Source organism: Protopterus annectens, chromosome 1.part1, assembly GCF_019279795.1.
Source record: "Protopterus annectens isolate FY-2018-M chromosome 1.part1, PAN1.0, whole genome shotgun sequence".
In the NCBI taxonomy this organism is placed as follows: domain Eukaryota; kingdom Metazoa; phylum Chordata; order Ceratodontiformes; family Protopteridae; genus Protopterus; species Protopterus annectens.
Window position 1 is genome coordinate 1892061689 of NC_056726.1, and position 23163 is coordinate 1892084851.

The window sequence follows — 23163 nt, forward strand, 5'->3', positions numbered from 1 at the left end:
ATTACATGATAAAACAACATAACTGTCACATAACCACAGTTAATTCAATCATCTGAAAAACATTTGCAAACACATTACTTCTTAAATTTTAATGGTTTCATACCTCAACACTACACAGGAAAGACTGCTTAACTACCATCTACCATAATGGTCTTCAAATAATAATTTATGATGTTCTGATTTAGGTTTTAAAACTTTAGGTGAAATAAATATTCAGATAACATTCACACATTCACTGATAGGGCTTTTGAAACTTGTGCTTTTCTTTCTCTTCTTTTAAGGGATATTTTCCAGGAATATTTAAATACTTTGCTACAAAACTGTACAGAAGAAGCCATTTTATGTTAACCCTCTCTCCACCATTAACAATTTTCTGCCAACTGAGCCTGTGTCTATTCTGCTCACTTATTTTCCTTTAAGGATAAGACTGATGTGATGAAGCTTCAACATCATCAAACTGTGGGAGAAGGATCTTCACAAACCTAACACACAATACACTGAGACAGCTACCATAGCATGATTACACAAATAGTTATTGTTTTTTCCTAAACCATGACACTCAGAGACCACAGAAAGAGGAAGATTGAGTCTTGAGATTCCATTAGTGAGCCTCTCAGACACATGGTCATATATGTTTATTCATTATAATTCAACTGGCAACTGTCATAGAGGCCAAAACAGGAATATGCTAGTCAGTGGCACATTTTAGACATGTGTAAATGATGGCACACTAAATCACTGAGTGTCAGTCTGATGAACAGGACATTTCATTGAAAGCTGCCCTTTGCTACAATTTGGTATATGTCCAATTGTCCAATATTGGTATATTTAGGAAAGTGGCTGCATGTTGGTGCAGCCCTCTACAAAAGTACTTGAGTATTTGTGCCACATTAAAGGAAGGACTTTTGATTGGATGCCGCGCTCAGCAACTTGTCTCAATTAAAGAGACTTAAACAGTAAAACATCCAGCTTAAAGTGCTTGTCATGGGGCTCTGATATGGATTTTATTTTTCACATAGATAAGAAGTAGGATCACTATAGTATTAGTATTTTATAATATCCTTTCAGTACTTAAGAGGATATGGTCATTTGAATGCAAATAATTTTTGAGAGATGAGTTCTTCAACACCATTGTTGTTAAAAAACTCACATCTGCTGATATTCCACACTGAATGGAATGCCAGTTGATAGTGCATACTCTATGGACAGAGGAAGAAGATTAAGTGAGATCGGTCAATGACCCTTTGACTGACTCAGCCAGGAAGAGTGGAGGAAGAGTAGACACTGGACTGCCTATACTAGGAGAGAGGGAGGCAGCCTGGGTCAGAGTTATCCTGACCCACTGTACAGAATGGTTGCCACTGCAGGAATTATTACAACACTGTCCTATGTCACAGGCATAACCACCAAACAGCACATGCTGTAGCCAGGATGAGAATTAGTGGAAGTGCACATTGCTCAGAGATAGCACTGTGGCCACCCCTAACACATGCCATGTGGATGATTCAGTTAAGACATGTATAGATAACCCCTTTGGCTGCCTTGGTGACAGCTCCCTTCACAAATGAGCTCTGTTCCACACACCACAGGCAGATGGAGAGGAATAAACAGGTTAAAATGCTCTCAATGGAATGGTTTATTGGCATGGTAGAAGAAAATTGATAAAAATGCAGTTAGTCAACTTCTTCTCATCATATTTGCAAAAGTATACAACATTAATCATTTAGATTGAGGGATGATGGAGAATTTACTGATTAGATTTAGGTCAGTATTGCGAATAGGATCGAAAGTGTCAGCTTAAGGTAGGGTTGTGTGTTGTTTTGCCCTGTATTTGGGGTATTTAGTGGCCCTAGAATTCTTAAGGAAATAAGGGCGGCCACGGTGGTGCAGCAGTTAGCGTTGTCACCTCACAGCAAGAGGTTTCCTGGTTCGATCCTTGGCTGGGGTGCCTTCTGTGCGGAGTCTGCATGTCCTCCCTGTGGGCACGTGGGTTTCCTCCAGGTGATCCAGTTTCCTCCCACATCCCAAAGACATGCTGTAGGTGGATTGGACACTCTAAATTGGCCCTAGGTGTGAGAGTGTGCATGTGTGTGCCTTCTGTGGAAGGTTGGGTGCCGGGCTGGCAACTCGACACTGTAAAACTCCACTGCCAATCATGAGCAGACATGTGATCCACTGTGGCGACCCCTAACTGGGAAAAGAATTCTTAAGGAAATAGTATGAATAGTTGTCCTTGGATGTTATTTAGGTATTTTAAATACATTTTTTCTTACGGTGAAGAGCTTGTCAAGTTGATTGTTGTTTTACAACATAGATTCAGTATTGTTTTCTTTAATAGGACTAAGTCTTATGAAGTGCTCTGTATTCCTTCTTAAGATATGTGTAAGTCTGATCACTTTGCTTTTGTCTTCAAAATGCTGCACTCAGAATTAGCTCTTCTGGGCCTCACTTGCTCTGATAGGACTCTTTCAACCTGCGCTTCACGTGCTCTTCTTTTAAGGGATATTTTCAACCAAGCTTTTAGATTCTGAGTTACTGTTACTGTTGCCAGAGCTAGTAAAAGATGTGCAAGTAATAAAGACTATATTCGGATGGTAACAATGAAACAAATGCTGTGGCAAAGTACATTTTGTGTGAAACAGCTCATTTACATGGAGATTGCTGCAAACGTTGGCCACAACTCTTAACTGCTCTAATTAAAGCATAATGCCATGGTTTTGTCCCTCATTCATGCATCTTTAAATATCTGAAAGCTGATACAAGGCTTCCTTACTAGTCAGTTTATGAGGTCCTGTATGTGAAGACCTTTCAAGCTACAAATGAATAAAAAAATCAACTTTCTGAAACCTCTACTATGAGTTTATTGGCTACTTGTCTGATTTGCAGTGAACAGAGTTTGACAGGCATGATGTTGGATATACTTCTTTGCAGGAGAATGGGGTACCTTATTAGGTCATAATAGGTGGTATTGGAAAAGAGTACTGGTTGGCCTTTCATGCATGAGGGAATTAAGTTTCTGATCCTATAACAACAGTTCCAACAGTATATTCTACCACAGTATCTGTGAAACAGAAGACTACTTTCAGGAGCAAGTGTTCAATGAAATATCACATGAAAGCTATCTACTTCAACAAATTAAATTATAACCACATTTAGCAGCACATTATTTAAATTCTGTATATGGTTAGAGCAAACATTTGAATCAGTCAATGGCTCCAAAAAAGAGTAAGGGGGGGGGGGGGTTACTGATCATTTGGAATGTACCATCTATCAGATGATGTGCTCAACTGAGACATAATTCATTGCACCCAGCTAGTGCTGTGCTAAGTATCAGGGTTGGAGTAATCCCTCAGCTAGACTGTATTCTTAAGATTTATACTTGGTGACAAACTTTGAGGCACTGGTTTCTCATGAAATGGGTAAACATAGCTTATAACCACATGCAGGTGATTCTCTGTTTACAGACTCATTCCATACATTCACTTGCTAGACTATCAGTATAGGATTGCATGTAAAGTGCTTTGACACACACTTGTTGAAAAGTGTTGCATAAGTATACATTTTACTATTCCTCTTCTAAACTTGCATATCTTTTCATCGTTCTTCCTTTTGAAAAACTTACAAAAGGACATGCTGCATATTTCAGCCAAGTATAACAAGTAAGACAGTAGTTTTATATGCATATGAAAACTTAGTATTGCTATTTCCATTAAGTAGCACAAATAAACAATTATACTGAGGGCAGGAGGTTAAAATGTTATCTCATGCTAATTACTAAAAGCCTACTCTAAACAGTTCAACATTTTAAAATCTCCACTGCTCATTTCAATTGTAAGGACAGACCCCAGACAGCAAAACATGCCATGCTTTTAATTTTAGGTGTAACCAAAATTTAAAGGAACAGCTCCTGAAAATTAGGAGAAGTAAACTGCAGTAGGGGCAGTCTTGCTGTGCATTTTGCTGTCAAAACTGAACTTGATATAATAAAATGGGAGTTTCTTCCTGTTTTTATAGTAATGTTTTACTTTAAAGAATGTATGAAATGCAATACTGTTGGGTAATATGTAAAACTACATATAATGTATGTTTTAGCTTTGCACATATGAAAACATTTTCAAGACCATATTTGAGGACGTACTAGGTATCCACAAAAGAAATACTTACATAATGTGCTGTATAAACATATTGACTGTTATGGTATACTACATATATAAATTCCATGTTTTAGAATGGCTTAAAAGAAATAGAGTAAACTCTTGGAATACAAGTGATAAAATGAAAATTTTGAACATATTTTACCTTGTTTTAATGAAAAGTATTAATTGAAGGCCATCCTTATGTCTAGAGGGTTCAAACACTGGTAGTCTGTAACAAAACTTATTATGGTAGATTTAATATGAAACAGCTTATGAGTGAATATATTATTAAATGTATTTTAATTGATTATATACAAATGAAGTGATTTTATAAGATATTGGCATTTTTTAATTTGTAAAACTAGAGTTTTGAGCATATTTTACCTCATTTTAATGAAAGATATTAACTGAAGGTCATTCTCATGTCTAAAGTGTTCAAACAATGGAAGCCTGAAGCAAAACTCCATTGATCATGTAATGATAATTTGAATATGATAGAGCTTCTGAATAAATATAGTAAGTTAAATGCAAATGAAGTATTCAATAAGATATGGCATTTCTTAATTTATTTTATTTGTATTTTTTAACTGGGGTACAGCCCTGAGATGTATACTGGACTTTTTTCAGATTCAGCCTGGTTTTACAATTAATTTAATTTCTTCTTGTACTCATCATGATAAACTCACCCATGATCTTGCAAAAAAACGAAGTATAGTGTGCTGTATCACTGTTTACTAAGTTTTTTCTATACCATACCCACAAAATGATGTCAAGGTAGGCATTTGGTGCTGATTTGCATATATATATATATATATATATATATATATATACATATATATACATATATATATATATATATATATATATATATATATATATACAGACATATATATATATATATATATATATATATATATATATATATAAATTTGATAAGAGACCTTGGGACACAGGAGTAGTCTCTCCTTTGATAATCACATCGCCACAGTGGTCAGGAAATCCTTCTACATGGCTCATCTCATCACAAAAGGATTCTCATCCAGAAAAAAAGAGGTCATTGTTTCCCTCTACTCATCACTCATTAGACCCATTATAGAGTACAACGCCCCTTTTGGTATGTACCTCACAAGACATCTACAACAACTGGAAAGACCACAGAAACACCTCACAAAGCGGATTACTGGCCTCAAACAGATGCCCTACGCAGACCATCTCAAAAAACTACAGCTTTACTCCATCGCATATCGCCTACTCAGGGGCGATCTCTACCTAACATACAAAGCTATGTCAAACCCAAAGCTGTTGGACATGCTCCACTTCAAGAAATCCCAATCCCTCCATCCTACACGCTCTAGGGACCTAAATCTTGTCACCACAATAAACAGAACATGCTGGAGGGATAGATTCCTGTCGCAGAGACTTCCCATACTTTGGAACAGACTACCTATCTATGTCAAACAGAGCTCCTCATTAGCACTCTTCAAGAAAAATCTTGATGATTGGATGGGAAATGGGAAATTCACCCCAGGGATCACTTCTGTGGCTCTGCTCGACAGGGGCACTGTGGCGAAAGACAGGGTACATTTTTTGGCTAGGCTTATATAGGCCCTAGGGCCTATAGCCTAGTACCTACCTATGAACCTATACATATATATATGCAAAATCTTATGGGTTATCAAAACAATTTACTTTTGTGGAGGAGCTGCATCTTATTTCCTTTGTGTTTTTTTCTATTATATCAGCACATGTTAATTTTCAATGTGAGGTGTTCCATATGCAAGAACTAGATGAGACTATGCCTCTCTTAGAAGTACGAAAGTAATTGTGATGCATTTGATATGGAAATGTAGATATATATATATATATATATATATATATATATATATATATATTATTTTTTCTATAACCAACTTTATTTAAGTCAAATCAGTGAGAAAACCAGAGCAATAAACAAAGAAAAAAAAACAAATATAATTACTGAACAAAGAAAATAGCTGGAATTACAAGTCAGCATTTGCTCGAAACCAGCAAAATATAAACTTAGACCAAACACTATAATTTTCTAACTTCAGCTCTCACTTCCTATAGCAAGGAAGATATCTGTGCAACTCCAATAAAAAAAAAATAAAATTCTTCCAGTCTATCTGAATATATTTCTAATGCTTAGAAATCACAGTCAGTGTTGAAGCTACCGTAACTCTCATTCTATAAAACATAGCTTGAAAAATCTGTACACAAGAATCAAATAAGCCAAGCAGCTAGAAAGTAGGACTGTTCTTACAAACGCACGATAGAACTTCTTCTAAACAATGCAATCACTATGCACTCCTAAATCATATGGAAATAGTCTGTTTTCCCCTTCCTGGATAGTATTAAGCCACCCTTTGTGTTTTAACCTTGATGGGGCATGTTGCTAAGTATTAATCATCTTAAAAAATATATATATAAATAAATAAATAAAGGTAACTTGAGAGGGAAGCATAGGAGCACAGGACGTCCTAATCATTTCCTTCCAGTCATTACATTGAAGGATGCTACCCAAAGATGTATACATTGATTTAGGAAGCATGGCATTGTGGGGTCAAACTTTCAAGATGTCATGGCAGAAATTTTTCAGGTGTGAGGAAAATATTCAGTGCTCATTCTTGTCAATAAAATAGAATACAATAACAACACACTTTTTCAATCAAAAACTGTATAATTTGCATTGTATGTGGTAAGGAGGTTATATCCTGCATCAAAGGTCTGTTACGTACACTTGTTCAAAAACATGACCAATGCACTTTTAAGTGATTTGCTCAGGGTTGGAATCAATTCCTGGACTTCTGGTCCACAACAAACAGCTTGCTAACAGCTCTTTAGTTTTCTCTGCAAACTGCCAGGCATGAATTAATACATTGTGGTTAATGAAACCTTTTTTGTCATAGCATTTGTATATTTAGTAACATCTGGTACACATTTTTTGTCGTACATTCAGAGGTGGTATATGGTGGAGAAGATGTGACTGCTTGAATGAACAAATCCGGGTCATATAGCCATGAAATTGAAGTATGCTGTGTTCAAATTAAGTCTGAAGACTGCAGTTCACTACCAGCTCCTAATTCTGAGAAGAATACAGACACTTTAGGGCACACAGTTAAAATGGAAAACGTTCATTATTAAACAGCAGAACTAACCAGTTACCTTACACTAGAATATCACTCTAGAGAAGAAGTAATAGGCACAGAGAAAACAGATGTTTTTCTCATGACAATGTCAAGAAAGTGTGTGGGATTTTGCAAAATCAGCTACAGTAGATGTAAATGAACTAAATAAGTGTTTAACATGGTATAGCAGATTAACAAACAATCACCCCATATATCTGACAGATAGAGGCAGCTGGTAATGCCTAACTAACATACCCACCATAAGATCTCTAGAAACTTCCTAACATGTTTCTGATAGAGAGAGAGAGGCAGATGGTAATGCCCAAATTAACATACCCCCACATAACCTATAGAAACTTTCTGACTAATATAGTCCCTCCTAATAAAAGCCCATGATACACAGGGATAGAATTGGAATGGGTTGACCAGCTAGGCTTACAAAGGCCCTAGTGGTTATTAGCCTGTTATCATAGGATCATATGTTCATAGGAGGTCACTAGGCTATTGGCCCTAGGGCCTTTACAAGCATAGCCATGTCCTACCCTCACAGACTGAGATAAATAGCCTATATTAATGGGCAAAATTATGATCAGCACTGACTGACCCTATCCAAGAGGGACATAGGTGAAACCCCTGGGGTTAATTTATGGTTTCCCATCCAACTGTCCAAGTTATGCTTAAATAGGGTTATTGAGGATCTTTGTATAACTTGAATTGGGAGTTTGTTCCATAGGACTGGCAGCCTCTGGGAAACATATCTCTCTCTCCAGCAAGTCCTGTTTATGTTGCAGGCTAGGTTAAGGTCTCTAGACCATATGAATCTTGTTGTATTAGATCTGTGGATGTGCAGCATTTTCATTAAGGCAGGGTCCGAGACTGCATTGTAGGCCAGGCACAAGTCACCTTTATGCAGTCTATATGATACAGAATATAGTGACAGTACCTTCAGTCTGTCAGTGTAGGTCAATGTGATGAAGGCCTTGAATTTCCTTAGTGAGAAACCTCTGAGGACTCTCCAGCTGCTGCAGGTGTCTGGTGAGGTACATACAGAAGGGACTATTGTACTCTATTATTGGTCTGATGAAGGATGAATATATATGAGTTATAACCTCCTTCATTTTGGATGCTATTCCCTTATTTATGAGATAGGCAACATAGAAGGCTTTCCTCACTACAGTGGACGCGTTAAGGCTGCTATCAACATGCGTTCCCAAGTCTCTCACCACTGAGTTTGAAATTAGGGGGTATTGTTAATGCTGTAATTTGCTGCGACTTCACTTTTACCAATGGGGATGATAATACATGTTTTTTTGCGTTAAGTCTGGGGCTTTGGCACCTATCATTTGTCTGCGTACGTCCTTTTTGTAGTACTGTGACATCATTTTGGGTTTCAATGATTGCACCCAGTTTGCAGTCATCAGCAAACTTAGTAAGCCACAGGACATCTATTTTCACCTGAACTTGTGAGAAATAGATTCCAAACAGAAGTGGACCCTGCACAGACCCTTGTGGAATAACACTAGTAACAGGTCTGATGGGTGAAATCCCCTACTTTGACTGCATGCATTATGTTGGTGAGCCAGTTGGCTACCCATCTAATGACATATGGGTTTATCCCCAGCTGCATGAGTTTATCAATGATGTCTGAGTGGAGAATAGTGTCAAAGGCCTTGGTTAAGTTGAGATAGGCAGTATGTACTGTTTTCCTTCATCCAAGGCTTTGGTAACATTTGCAAAGAAGTCCACCAGTTTTAACAAGCATGATCTTGCATTTAACAAAACCAAATTGGGTTAAGTCAAGAGTTTGAAGGTTTCCTATATCCATGTTGATTAGGTTCATGATGAATTTTTCCATGGCCTTACAAATATGGCTAGTTAGGTTTATGTGACTATAATTCCTGAGGTCAGTTGAGGGACCCCCTTTGTGCAAAGGGATCACAGTTGCAGTTTTCCATTTGGGTGGACAAATCCATACTTAGACTGTAGTTGAAGACAGTACCCAATGATTCTGCCAGCTCCTCTTTCAGACCATTTAGTAAGCAGCCAGGAGGTTGTCCAGTCTCATAGAGGCTGTGTTTTTGGCCTTGGAGAGGGTGGTTATGACCTGCTCATTGAAGATACTAGGTAGAGGACTGGTGATGGGTATATTTTGGGGTATGATTGGTGGAGACAGTGGAGTGAAGTTTTTGCAGAATGTATGTGCTACCAGGTTGGCAATTTTCTCAGGCTCCATATGTGTGGTACCATCCACTACCAGTTCAGTGCAAATCTGAGCCTTCCCTTTAAGATTTTGGATGTAGTTATAGAATGACTTGTGATTATCCTTAGCCAGAGATGCTAATTTGGTTTCATTGTTAGCTTTGGAGGACTTAACAAGATGTCTAATTTGCTTATTTAACCTGTGTAGGGTGTCTTTCCTCTTTTGAAACCTTTCCTTCTTGTTCATGGTCAGCAGTTTCTTTTTTTTTTTTTGTTGTATAATCTATTTATGCTGGATGTCTATCAAGGTGGTTTGTTTTTTCTTGAGGATCCTGATTTAATCTGTTCAGATACGGCTGACTCTATACACTTGTATACGTGTTTATACAAGGCATTAGTGTACTCCTCAGTATAGGCGACACTGCTGTCGGTGGCAAGTGGGAGGTTGAAACTATTTATGCCATTATGTTGGAGGCTATAGTTTGTTTTGGAGAAATGTTTTAACCTTTTTGCTGTGTGTGTGTGTGTGTGGGGGGGGGGGGGGTTAGTTGTGATTGTTACTTCAAATTAAACAAATTTGTGACCTTACCATGGTGGGTCCCACACAATGAGTGATGCAGCAATCTCCCATGCTGGTGAGCACTAGGTCAAGAATATCTGATCCCCTTGTGGGGGTGTTGACTATCTGTTCCAGAGCAATTTTGTTAACAAATCCCAGGAAACTTAGGGCAAGCGTGTTAGTGCTCATATATGTTGCCCAGTTGATGGAGGGACAGTTAACCTCACCCATGACCTATATATATATATATATATATATATATATCTATATATATATATGTGTGTGTGTGTGTGTGTGTGTGTGTATGTATATATATATATATATATATATATATATATATATATATATATATATATATATATATTCACTTTATAATCTCAAAATACTGAAATATCGAATTTCAGCAAATCGAGACTATAAGGACGAAAACTCACAAAACCGAAAACCAAAACCATGAACGTCAACAAAATATTACACCACACATGCAAACACAAATACACCTACCTCCCAACACTAAAACAAAGCAAAACAACACACATGAACACAACAAAACAAACACACACACCTACCCTTCCTATAAGCAGGAAGGCAAGCCCCCATGTGGGGGGCTGCGCCCCACACACCCCGCTACTTATATATACTAACTCTGATGCCACACTAAACAACGAAAGACAGAAAACCCACCACCACACATTCTACACCCCCCTTGCACAAACACACCACACAGCACACATTCGACACCCCCCCTTGCACAAACACACATCACATACATACAAACACCACCACTCTCAACACTGACACACTCACACTCTTACCTACCTACCCTAACCCACACCTAACACTTCCCAACACACTCACATACACAGAAACCCTCCCCAAAACCCTTAAAAAATATAACCCTTACCTAACGCGCCATCAGTACCGCTGGTTCGACACTTCCAGATTTGATATTCTGCCATTTCAGGCAACTGCAGATTCGACAATTTGGTCTCGAAATACTGAAATTCGACATTTCAGTATTTCAAGATTCCAAAGAGAACCTATGTGTGCACGCGCGTGTGTGTATGTATGTGTGTGTATATATATATATATATATATATATATATATATATATATATATATATACAGTATATATACCTATGGACCTACAAACCAGTATTCATAATGTTGTGACATTAAGTGTGTTACAACAATAAGGCTGTGAAAAGCACTGTGGTTACCAAATGATTATGACTGAGTATCTGTGATCATAACTTAACTACGTGTCGTTTTGCTACGGATATCAAGTTTCATCTCTCATACTTTGCCTTGCTTCATTCTCAAGTTGAATATCCAGACAACTGTTTCTCACACACATAACATTTGGTCATTATACTAGACTGAATTCTGATCTTCTGTATTGTAACAATGTTCATACATAACAACCCAGTTATAGCATAGATGATTATGATTGGGACACCGATTGTACCTTACTTATTATGTGTTCTTCATATGGATGCCAAAAAATTCACCTCAAGAGAGAAGCTCAAATTCTTGGCATCCACGTTGATAACATAATATGTAGTTACAATCACAGATCTGATTATATTTCTTTGCGGTACATGGACATTTATCTTTTACATATACTAAAACTTTGTCAAAAAGTAAGATGTGCCAAAAAAAAAAAAGAGAGAGAGAGAGAAAGAGATGTGCTGTTCTGGCTCAGAAAGCCAAAGCAGTGGGGGAGTGGTTGTGTCCTTATGTATTCCCTTATTTATAAAGCTGTTAAATTCAAAATGCCTTGTGCAGTTTAGTAGACAGCAGCTAGAAACGAGAGTTGAAACAAAGCTGTATCTACTTGCTGCTGCTGTTTACTGTTCAGAGCTACCTCTTTTTAGCACAGACCAGACTTAACAGAGCACAGGGAGTGCTTAACAATTGTTAAGTAACTCTCGAAGCATTGTAAAGGTAGAGTCTCACACTATAGCAGAGCTGAACCAGGTTGTAAGTTAACCAATTTTTGAGTATAATCATGACACTCCATGCATTACAAGGTTGTTATATTGAGGTTTTAATATATGAACCTTGCATTGACCCTTACACTATCACACCCACAGCAATCACACAAAACTAGAGATAATCGGCTTCAGCTATAAAAGTTGTAATACACTTGCAGTCAGACTTGAAATAGCAAAGCAACTCAAATTAACAAATGGCTTTAAAATCTGCTTGGTGTTATGCTGACATGACCCACTGTTTTTTGCGTGTGTGTGTGTGTGTGTGTGTGTGTGTGTGTGTGTGTGTGTGTGTGTGTGTGTGTGTTTACTGGAAATACACTGGGACAACTTAAGTTACTTACATAGTGTAAACAATCATAAGCATTTAAGTGTTCTTAAAATATAGTTGAAGAAATTTACCTCATGAGCTTTATCCTCGAGATGAATTTCTTGATTTCATTTTGAACACATAATAACCTAACTGGAGATCTTATTATATTCCTCTATGTCATCAGCCTCTCAAGTGACTGGCATAACTCTAACAAGACCCCTGTACTCTGATCCTAGAGAAGTAACAGAGAGACCCTTTGTAAAACTGACTATTTTTATTTTATTTTATTCATTTATTATTTAACATTTGTTGACCAGGAATGTCCGACTAGGACAGGAGCATATTTTCAGCCGAGACCAGGGGAGAAATGCTCCAGACGTAAATCTTTTGAGCAATATTTCTTTTATGCATACAGAATACAGGCAAGCTCAGATGATGTGTCTTACAGAAAGATGATTAATTTCCATAGCACTGAAATCACAAAAAAATGTTACACATCATCTGTACCAAATCTGCAATTATGAAACAAACAAAATAGAGCAGACTATGCCTAATGATGTCCTAAAATTTACTTACAAACAGTGCACAACTGTTCTTCCTTCTGCGTTCTCAGCTTGCCAGGAGTCTACTTGAGTTAAGAGGTTTATGAATGAGCTCTTTGAATCTGGCACATCTCTGTATGCCGACCACCGCAGGTATTGAAAATGACGAACCATCAAATGCCCTTCCTGCAGCTGGAACAAACCAAAGCATTCACTGAAAAAGGTGTTTAGAAACCTAAGTATGGTCATTTGCTGACATGATGATAACTGTATCCCAAAATACATTTTTTTAATACAGTAAAATTTGTAATTTATTTTCTGTGTTGGATAGCTTACAGCTTATTACATTAAAATAAAAATACATTTGTGTTTCAGATTTTAAGCTGGTGTGATTGTTTCTAGATAAAGACTATTAAATTTTAATTACTTTGTTGTCACTCAGGTTGCACATGGAGTACAAGGAAGCTGAATCACATATACTGACTGTAACGTGTCATGGCTATCACTGAGAAAAGATTTGTTTAATGGAACAGGCTAATATGTAATGATATATAAAAAAAAAGCATTTATACAATCTACAAAGCCAAGCCAGCTACCATAGAATTCTCTTACTATGTATACAAAAAGACATAGATAAGATTGTGGACAGGATGCCTAACTGCTTGAAAGACCTCAGTATAAAGCTTGAGTTATGGGGAAAAAGGAAGAGTATACCCATGTGATGCATGTCTGCAGCATATTGATGACAGTCTGAGGATAAAACTACATTCATAGGTTAGTACTAGGCTAACTACCCTTGTGGGCCATTTGTATAAGCCCAACCAATTATCCCATGTGAGAATCAAACCCTGCACCTTGTGTTTGTAAGGTACACACCTTATCAATTATGCCAACCTCCCACTTGAAGGGGATTCTGGACTTCCTTGGATGTACTTGATAACCCATATCATGTAGGCAGTAACTGACCATAGTTACTGACCCAAAAGGTGCTGGATTATGTACTGATCCTTTTACAGCAAGTAATAACTGTAAACAGACATACCCATATATACATCATTATTATTAGTACAGAGGAACAGAATAGACACGCAAGTTAAGATGACAGTAACATGTCAACAAGCTAATATAAAAAGACTTACTTGAATGTTATTCAGTGAAGCATTGTGGAGCCAGACTATCAAATATACTACAAAATGAATATCTAATTGTAAAAAATGTAGTCTGTTGGCCTTCTCTGCTTTAGAGTGAGATGAGGTGTTACTTAACAGATAAACCCTCAGCAGTAGACAGGGGGATGACAGAACAAATGAAACTATGAATAATAACCAGAGAGACTTTTTACTTGCTGGTGGCACATTATGATTTATTTAAGTCATTAGGGAAAGAAAAATATCTATAGAAAACAAAGAAAGAGCTATAGATCTGACTATACAAGCACGCAAAGTATTAGCTCACTGAAAATCTAACTTTGTATCAGTCTCCTTCTTTAAATGTTATGGAAAAACTCAGCCCTTATGCTAATGTAACTTGAATAATATTTGGTGGTTCATAATACAAGCACTAGTGCTATTGTCATCTATCCCAATGATACAAATGTGCATTTAACCCTGTCTTCATAGGTCATTAATACACATTAAATCCTAGAAATCAATTTCCCCAGTTGGCATGGAGCATTGTTTCTTACATGTCTTGCTCAGAGATACACAGTAGGCAAATGGAAGACTGACTGAATTAAATTCTGCACTAAAGGAAGGGGCTTATAAATAGCTCATAGCTTAATCCTCTGCATTAACTGAAAGATAAGGAAAATACAGACATATGAGTAATGATACATACTGTACATTTCATATTTTAACAAGGTATAAAGACTAGACTAAGCTGGGCACAAAAACTTAATTACATCATACAAAATCCAAGGCACAATCCTGATGGGATCATATGGTCATGTCTTCACCAGATTCTTCAAATATAAGGAAAAGTTTCATACTACATTCACTCCGAAGTATGGTCAACTTAAACAAATGCCCTTCTTGACTGGGAACTGGTACACTAAAATGTCATTTTTTTTTCTCATGTTGGCTTTGACTTTTTATACCCTCTAGTTCTAGATAATTTTATTTCTCATGTCTGTTCAAAGATATGAGAAGAATAAAATATATATGCTGGCACTAGTAAGCAGGTTGAATAATTTAATTTTTTTTAGTTTCATAAAGCTATTCTCAGACTTAAAGTTTATAGATTTCTTCCTTTTGCAGAAGTGGAGATTTTAAAAGTGTTCAGCCTAGGCAGATGATTCTATCTGTCTGTCTTTTTTCTCTCTTTATAATATGGTATAATTTATGTAATGGTTAGTTCTGGATAGACAGCCAAATCACAACAATAGAGATTTTAAATGATTGCAAAATCTCCAGTTATCCTAAAACAGTAGTGGTATCAAGCCACCAAATCTTTTTGCACCACTAAAAAGAAAAATAAACAAATGAATGAATAAGTAACTATAATCACATTATTAGCTGAATGCATGGCATATGATGCATGGTTGTTTTATACTGCTGCTAATAGTTCCCAGCTAATGTGATACAAGTCCTAATAGAAAAAAAAAATGTCTGCAGAGTCATGACATAAATGCACATTACCAATGTTCTGGGTACAAGTACCCTCATGCAGAATTAGGTGCATATACAGTACATCAAGACCATCACAATGGAAAGCATCACACCACAGAAATGAGCTGCACAATTAACACAAAACACATTCTCTTTAATTAGTGGACTTACTTAGAAAGACAATATAAAACATTTTAAAACAGCAGCCTAATATAAATGACCATTTTAGTTTTTTGTTAATGTGGTACAGGCTTTAATCACTAAGATTTCACAATGTTATTCCTCCAAGTATATCAAGGTTTCTAATACCATGATTGAAATGGACCCTATTCCTAAGTCAAAGTATAATTAATTTTTTGAAATTAGTATTGTTTCAATCTTTGATGTTAGCCAGAAGTGCTCTTCACAGCACCTGCAATTTGTCCAGAGCTGACAACTTCTGTAATACATACAGAATTACATGTATTGGTAATATATTGAAGTAAGATTGTAAATTCTTTTTTATAAGACCCATTGCTCCTACCACTATTGGCACTGTCTGGGTATCCTTCTTCCACATTGCTCTCATTTCTGCCTGTAAATCTTGGTATTTAACGACTTTGTATCTCTTTGTACATAAGACACTGTAGTCAGTAGGTGTAGCAATTTCAGTGATCAATGTTATTTCTTTTTCTTTTCATGGATGACTATAGATGGCTTCTTGCATCTATATTTTGAACCGTTGGTAATGGGTAATCCCACATGATATTAACTTCATCATTTTCTATAATGCTTTGTGTCTCATGTGTCCAGTGCTTCTCGGTTATTTCAATATTATAATGTTTTCACAATTCCCAATGCAACAGTCATGCTACATTACTATGCCTTTCAGTATGCAATCCTTTTACCATTAGTGTATCACACGCAGTAACAAGAATTGTGACTGTTTCTAATTCTGTTTTACAAAACCTGCATTTGTCTGTTTTTCTCACTTCTTTAATGGACTTTGTAAACCAATGTGTATGTAGTCTACTATCGTGGGCCGCCAATATTAACCTTTCATCTTTTGGTTTAAATTCACCTCTCATTAACCATTCTCATGTTTAGTCCTGATCGACATGAGGTTGAAGAGGTTTCTGTACTTGCAACTATATTTCTGAATTTTCTACATTTGTTGCATGCTCATCTGATCATTCACCTTTTACTTTCTTTTGTTTTTTGGCACATTCAGTTGCTGCCTGATTTTTATTTACTTCTGGTACTTTTGGTTTGATTTCAATTGATACCAATATGTTTCTGCTATACTAAGCAAGGAAGTCACCTTGGACTTATTGTCCTCATGTTTTAAAACTCTCACTATGTTTAGATTGTGTGAGGTCAGCAGATGAAGTCATACAACTGCACCTCTATACATGTAATCTGTTTTGAGGAGGCCCATAGCTCCTGCAGAAAAGGGAATATATAATCTTGGTATACACTGATTTTTATAAATCTTTTGATAAGCATGAAATATTTTTCTTGTTTTCCTGTCCAACTGATCCAATAACTCTTGAGCCAGTCAATCATTCCAAAACTGTAAGTTAAGACAGCAAGAGCAAATTGGTTTATAGCTTTACTTTGCTCCTTGATGTCAGAGCTGTTTTCAATATGAATTTTTGTCTTCTAAAATGTTACTTACTAGGTTTTATTCACACTTGCTCATGTTTTACTTGTTGATCCTTCATCATTTCCCAAATATGTATATACTCCATCTTGTTCAAGTTCTTTTACATCACATTTCTGTCCCAGGTTTATATTTTCTTGGTGCTGCAGCTTTCCTGCTGTAAAGGTTGCTTTTACACATTTATCAAGATCAAATGACATTCGTATATCATCCGATAAAATTTTGACCATTTGTAGCTGTGGTTTCAGTTCCTCATCTTCCAAACTATGTAGTTTTAAATCATCCACTAAAAGAAGATGAGAAGTTTTTACATTCTGTTATTTTCTGGGAGCCAAATTGTAGCCATGACCTAATCTGTTAAGTAGACATCTTAATGGGTTAAGAGCAAGACAAAAGAGCAGCAATGATAGAGTCACCCTGGAATATCCCTCTTTGAATTTTGATCCCTGAAATAATAATTTGTCTTTTATCATCCCTTAACTGCAAAGTGGTTTGCCACAGTTTCATGGTCACTGTAATGCAATTGATCAGTGTAGGGTATATCTTATACATTTGTAAGCACTCTTTTATCTATGAATGTGGGATGCTGTCAAATGTTTTTCTGTAGTCTATTATTGCCATACTTAGGTTCCTTCCCTTTTTACCGTTCTCTATTATGTGTTTATTTAACAAAAACTGATCATTTGTTTCATATGACGTTTTTGTTACCCTTTTGTTCTGTTGCCATGATGGAGTTTTCTTCTAAATGACTAAGCTTTGTTAGCATCGGTTCCAGTGTACAGTTTTTACATCATCAGAAGGTGAGTTATTAGTCCATAGTTTTTAGGACAGCTTGCAGGTTCACTCTTAAGGAGGAGTGTTGTTTTCCTGTTGTTAGGCAGGTTGGCGTCTTTTCGGGGTGTGCATATAAACAGTTGCCATTAATGGCTAAATCTTCATGTAAAGATGTTAATGCTTTTATTCAGAAGTTAGATTCTTTGTCTAGGCAGGGTTTTTTCAATTTCTCTGGCTGTTACTTCATCCCATTTCATATCCTGTACTTTTGAACATCTTATTTTTTTCTTTCTTTTACTTCTTCTATCCATTCAGCATCTTTGTTCAGTTCCATAGGATCTTCATAGATATTTCTCCAAAATTTACCTATTTCTTCTTTTTTGGGGGATGTTTCAGTTCATTTTGCCTTGTTCAATTCTCTATAAAACTTTTTTGAGTCATCAATAAATTGCTTATTTTGTACTTTTCCTTCATATTAATCTGCATATCTTCTAATTTTTTCCTGTCTGTGCTGATATCTTTAGTTTATTATTTGCAGTAGTTTACCACAGATTCTGATCTGCTTTGATATTGTGCATTGCTTTTATCACGTCTATCCTTCTGAGTAATTTTGTTGATCTGTTCCCTTTTCTGTACTCTTCTAACAGCAACACTTCTTATCTTAATTGCTTTTTAGTTTTCTATATTCAATACTTGCATGATAGTATTTGATTTTTCCCCTCCTTTTCCTTACTACCCTGTATTTTTGTAGTAAGACTTTATCTGTTATTAATTTAGCTGCACAGTAATATACCTTTGTTACTTCTGTTATATTGCATGAATTTCTATGAACAGTGCTGATTACAGTATCAATTTGTCCTATCAAATTCTAATATCATGGGTCTTATTGACTTCCTGTGGTCTATTTCTTTCACTGATCTTAATATGTCTACTCATCTCTATTAAATCAAGCAGAGCTTCCCTTTGATAATTTTCTTCTAAACCAAGGGTATATTCTTCATTCTGCTTTTTCTGTGGGCATGTTTCCATGTCTTGAGGAATCAATACTGTCATTTTTTCCATCCTGGCAACAGTGTGCCTACCAAAATTGGACATTTTTTATCTTGGGGCTTGTATACCCAGCTGTCTTTTTTACTTTTAACCTATTTCTGTCCATGATATTCTATATAAAATAGAGTCTATATATCAGTGTCACCTTGGTGAGATTTTGTAAAAAGAACAGGAGCCACCTTGTGAAGGTACTCACCAAGACTTGAGGATGAATTGAGTTCCAGCAATACTGTTCTCCTTTGCTTACTGATTTTATCATCTCTCCATTTGGACCCCTCCACATCATAATATAATTGCAGTTGATAATTTTTTTGTTAATGTGATACAAACTTACCATATCAATATTTAACTACTTAGATTTCATCTTTATGCGTAAATCATTGTGGTTGTAGTTGAACTCAACCTTACCTATGGATCATCAAAGACATACTAAAACTGGTTTCATGTCCACTAAAAAACAAATGCAACCAAACAAATAACAAAATGTGCCTTGTGAGAAATAAAAGTCATCCAGTAAAAACAAATGTAACCCATTCTGCCTTTATGAATAAAAATCCTGAAAGCACAGATATCAGTGGTCTCAGACTCATGAGTTAAAGTCAACATACTATACTTGGGAATAAATTCAAATTTCAATGTGTAAGTTAGTTTTAATGTATTAATTGTATCCTGCTTGACAAATCACATAACCGGTCAGTATTGCAAAAAAGTAGAATACAATCAACAGTTTTAAATCCCACTATGTACAGACCCCTCTTATAATTTTTTTTCAACATTTGGAACACATAAAGCAGTGTTTTTTATGCTTCTGAACTATCACTCATGTAGGCGATGCTTAAAAGTGACATAAATTTACATCTGGCAGCGATACAACATTGAGAGACAGGCAGTTCCACATAATACTTTTCCTGTTGCTTTTAAGTAACACAATAACAAGCTTTTTATTTTACAGTGATGTACAACAGAAAAATCATTTTCAAAGAAGTGTACTACCTGATGGCCAATGACAAGTTTCCTGAAGTGAGACTCAAACACACATATGCGCACAAACTTTCCAAGAAGCAGGAATTTAAAGAAAAGTGCATGAATAGCATGAATAACTTGAAACTTTCTTACTTAGGAATCCACATGGCTGTCCATCAGATCGAAAAAATACACTCCGAGGAGAACAGTTACATTGACCACAAAATACATTTTGTCTTGCTTTTCAGTATCACAATAACAAGCTTTCAATCACACAGTAAACATAAAACAGCAAAATTACCTGATGTCACCACATGACTTGCCCTGATACAGCTGGACCTAAAATGGGTTTACCTTTCTAATGCTGATCCTGATATGGGCAACTCGACTTGCATGAAGGCCGAAATGCGATTGTCACCGAAGTCGAATTCCGAATGTGCGAAGGGCAAAACCTCGCCCCTTTTTGACCCATGGTAGCATGGGTGTGAAGGTGTTGTGCGGCCGGTAATGTCGAACGTCAAATGATTTTCGACATTTAAAAATTTTCGCGGTTTCGGTTCATGCAAAACGTGTCAAAGAAGTGGCCGTTCGACAAAGTGCAATCGCCTATTTAAAGGTAATTGCAAAAATGTATACATATAAATGAACTATCTAAGAAACAGCATTTTTAAGTAATACACATTGCTCAAGTAACTCCACCAAAAATACCAACCAGGTCACGTACATCCAGCAGCTCATATCGATATGCAGACTACTGACTCCAGTTTTTCCTCTTTTTAAAATTTTAATGACCGCCCCAAAATTAACTTCTACAATTAAGATGGATGTTAAATGACTTGCAAGACTACAGCATAGTACCACTTTTTTTTTAACTGTAGTCAGTCAAGTACTATGGAAGGGACAATACCATGGAAGAAAACAAATACAGCCTATGCCTCGAAAACTTGACTGCAGCTAATTTATTTATACACTGCAAATGAAAAATCTACTTCAGAAACCCACCAAAACAACTCTCATTACTTACAGTCCAATTTATCACCTTTCCAGCTAAAACAGAAACTTTTTTTTACTTATCTGCAGTAAATATCCAAAAATGATGGCTATCCTTTTAGTTTTAATGAGCTACTCTGCATCCAGTTAATAATACTAATAATACTAATAATACTTATTATCATCATCATCATCATCATCATCATCATCATCATTATCATCATTATCGTTATTATATACGTAAGCTAATCAACTTCCCAGACAAATTCCTCTTGTCTGGAGTTGGACAAGCCCACTCCAAGGAAATGGGGGAGCACCTCATAAAAGTACAAACTCATGAAGGGAACCAATAAAGTATGTCTACAAAATGTAACAGTGAACTAATCCATTGACAGACTTCAGCCAGTGTTCAAAGCCAAAAAGACAAGCATTTGTTAATATGGTTTCAGTTATAAGCACGACTTCTTTTGTTTTGTTGTGTTTTATTTTCTTTATTAATGCAATTAAATAATTAGAAATGCCTTACAGACCAGACATAAGGTGTTCAAGGACAGAGCATCTTGTGCTGGGTTAAAATTGCTCCTGGTCCATATCAGCACCATTGGTTGAGACTTTTAATCCCTCCAATAGCTTCTCATTGTTATGAACTGTGCAGTTTAAGGGCAGACTGTATTCTGATGAGATACAGTTTTGTTTATGCACACATCACTGCCGCAGTTGACATGCAGATGTTCATTCTGTATACTTGTGATGTTACAGAGCTGTATTACAATACCTTCAGCAATGTGTCAAAGGTGTTATACTGTATATAGACTACCAACTACATTTTAAATTTTTACAGACAATTTGAGATTGTTATTAACAATAAATTACTAATAAACACTATGAATGATTTGAATATGAAACTGACATTGCTGCAGATAGCTTCTGTAATGCAGGAAGTTGTTCTGTAAAGAAAATACTTATTCTGCTCAGTAAACAGTGTATTTCATTGAAAAACAAAAGAAAAAAAGAAATCTCACACTCATCTGATGAGACTACCATAAGGCTTGAGATTTATACCGGGAGCTGGCTTTGCTAACAAAGCACACACTGCTTTTATATAAATACATGTCAATGTAGAGACAGGCTGTAATGACAATCTGCTTTTTATCTCTCTGATGGGCCTGATGGTTAATCTGAGAGAGGCAACTGTAAGTGATGAACCAGTGTTGAAGATAAATACAAAATATGCATACACAAGTATTCCGTACTGGTGGTTTATAATAATATACTAAAGATATTTCAAAACAACTATTTTGTTAGGACTTAATATCAGTGCTGGTTGCCACACGGTAAACTTTAGCCATGAACATGCTAGCGTAAACTAACATATATACAACTGCTGTAAGTAAAATATCTATTCTCTGCTATAAAAATCATAAAAATATTCTTAAATGGATAGATCAGCTTGTCCTTAAAACAGAAGCAACCCATGTAAAAATTTCAAATTCTGGACACTTGCTGTATACACTCAGAGCAAGTTTTTCCAAAGAAACTTAATAGTTGTAAAATTAAATTGGCACTGCTCTAGCAAAAAAAAAAAAAAAAAAAAAAAAAAAAAAAGGTTTTAAGTTGAAAGTACAGATACAGGGCAAGTAGCTTAGAAATTGCAAGACCCAGACTTAAATGCATTGGTTCTGCTTTTAACCTTCATAGTGTTCCTGTGTGAATCAAGAAATGCAAAAGGTTAATAGTCTCCAATGAACCCATTTCCATAGGACAGGAACACAAAGTGAAACAACAATCCCTACTGTTTGGAGTGATAGAAGTGAAAACTAAAATGAAGAAACGTAATAGAAAAGTCTTCTGCCTTGTACATTAAGACCAGCTAAAAGTGAAGGATTTTACTACTGCATTATTTGCAGTTTAAATTGTTCCAGTTTATACCAGGTTTAACAACTGACTGAGTTCTGCAAAACTCAGCAGTAGAATATATAGCATCAAGTGATAAAGTTTAAACTTAAAGATCACGTGCAAATCATGCAGACGTAGATAAAAAAGAGCATTCAGCAAAATAGATCACATTTTTGTTCCTGTTGTAATACATTCATAAGAATAAGTATAGTTTTGATATAGGTTTTGTTGCCAAAAATAACTTTTAAAAGTAGCAATCATCATATGATGAATGCCTAACAGTATCACGGCTCAGTCTTACATTGTTGCTAGGGCAACACTTCTTAAGTGATGGATTGGTGAACATCTGCAAT

At 36.0% G+C, this 23163-nt stretch overlaps 1 protein-coding gene across 1 annotated transcript in view; it reads right to left on the minus strand.

Moving 5' to 3' along the window:
- PTPRU (protein tyrosine phosphatase receptor type U) overlaps window positions 1-23163 on the minus strand; it is a 4710560-nt gene that overhangs the window by 270744 nt on the left and 4416653 nt on the right. Inside the window, exon 30 of the mRNA XM_044089740.1 lies at window positions 12924-13081. Within this exon, the coding sequence (XP_043945675.1) occupies window positions 12924-13081 (158 nt within the window). The remainder of the gene's footprint in view (window positions 1-12923; window positions 13082-23163) is intronic.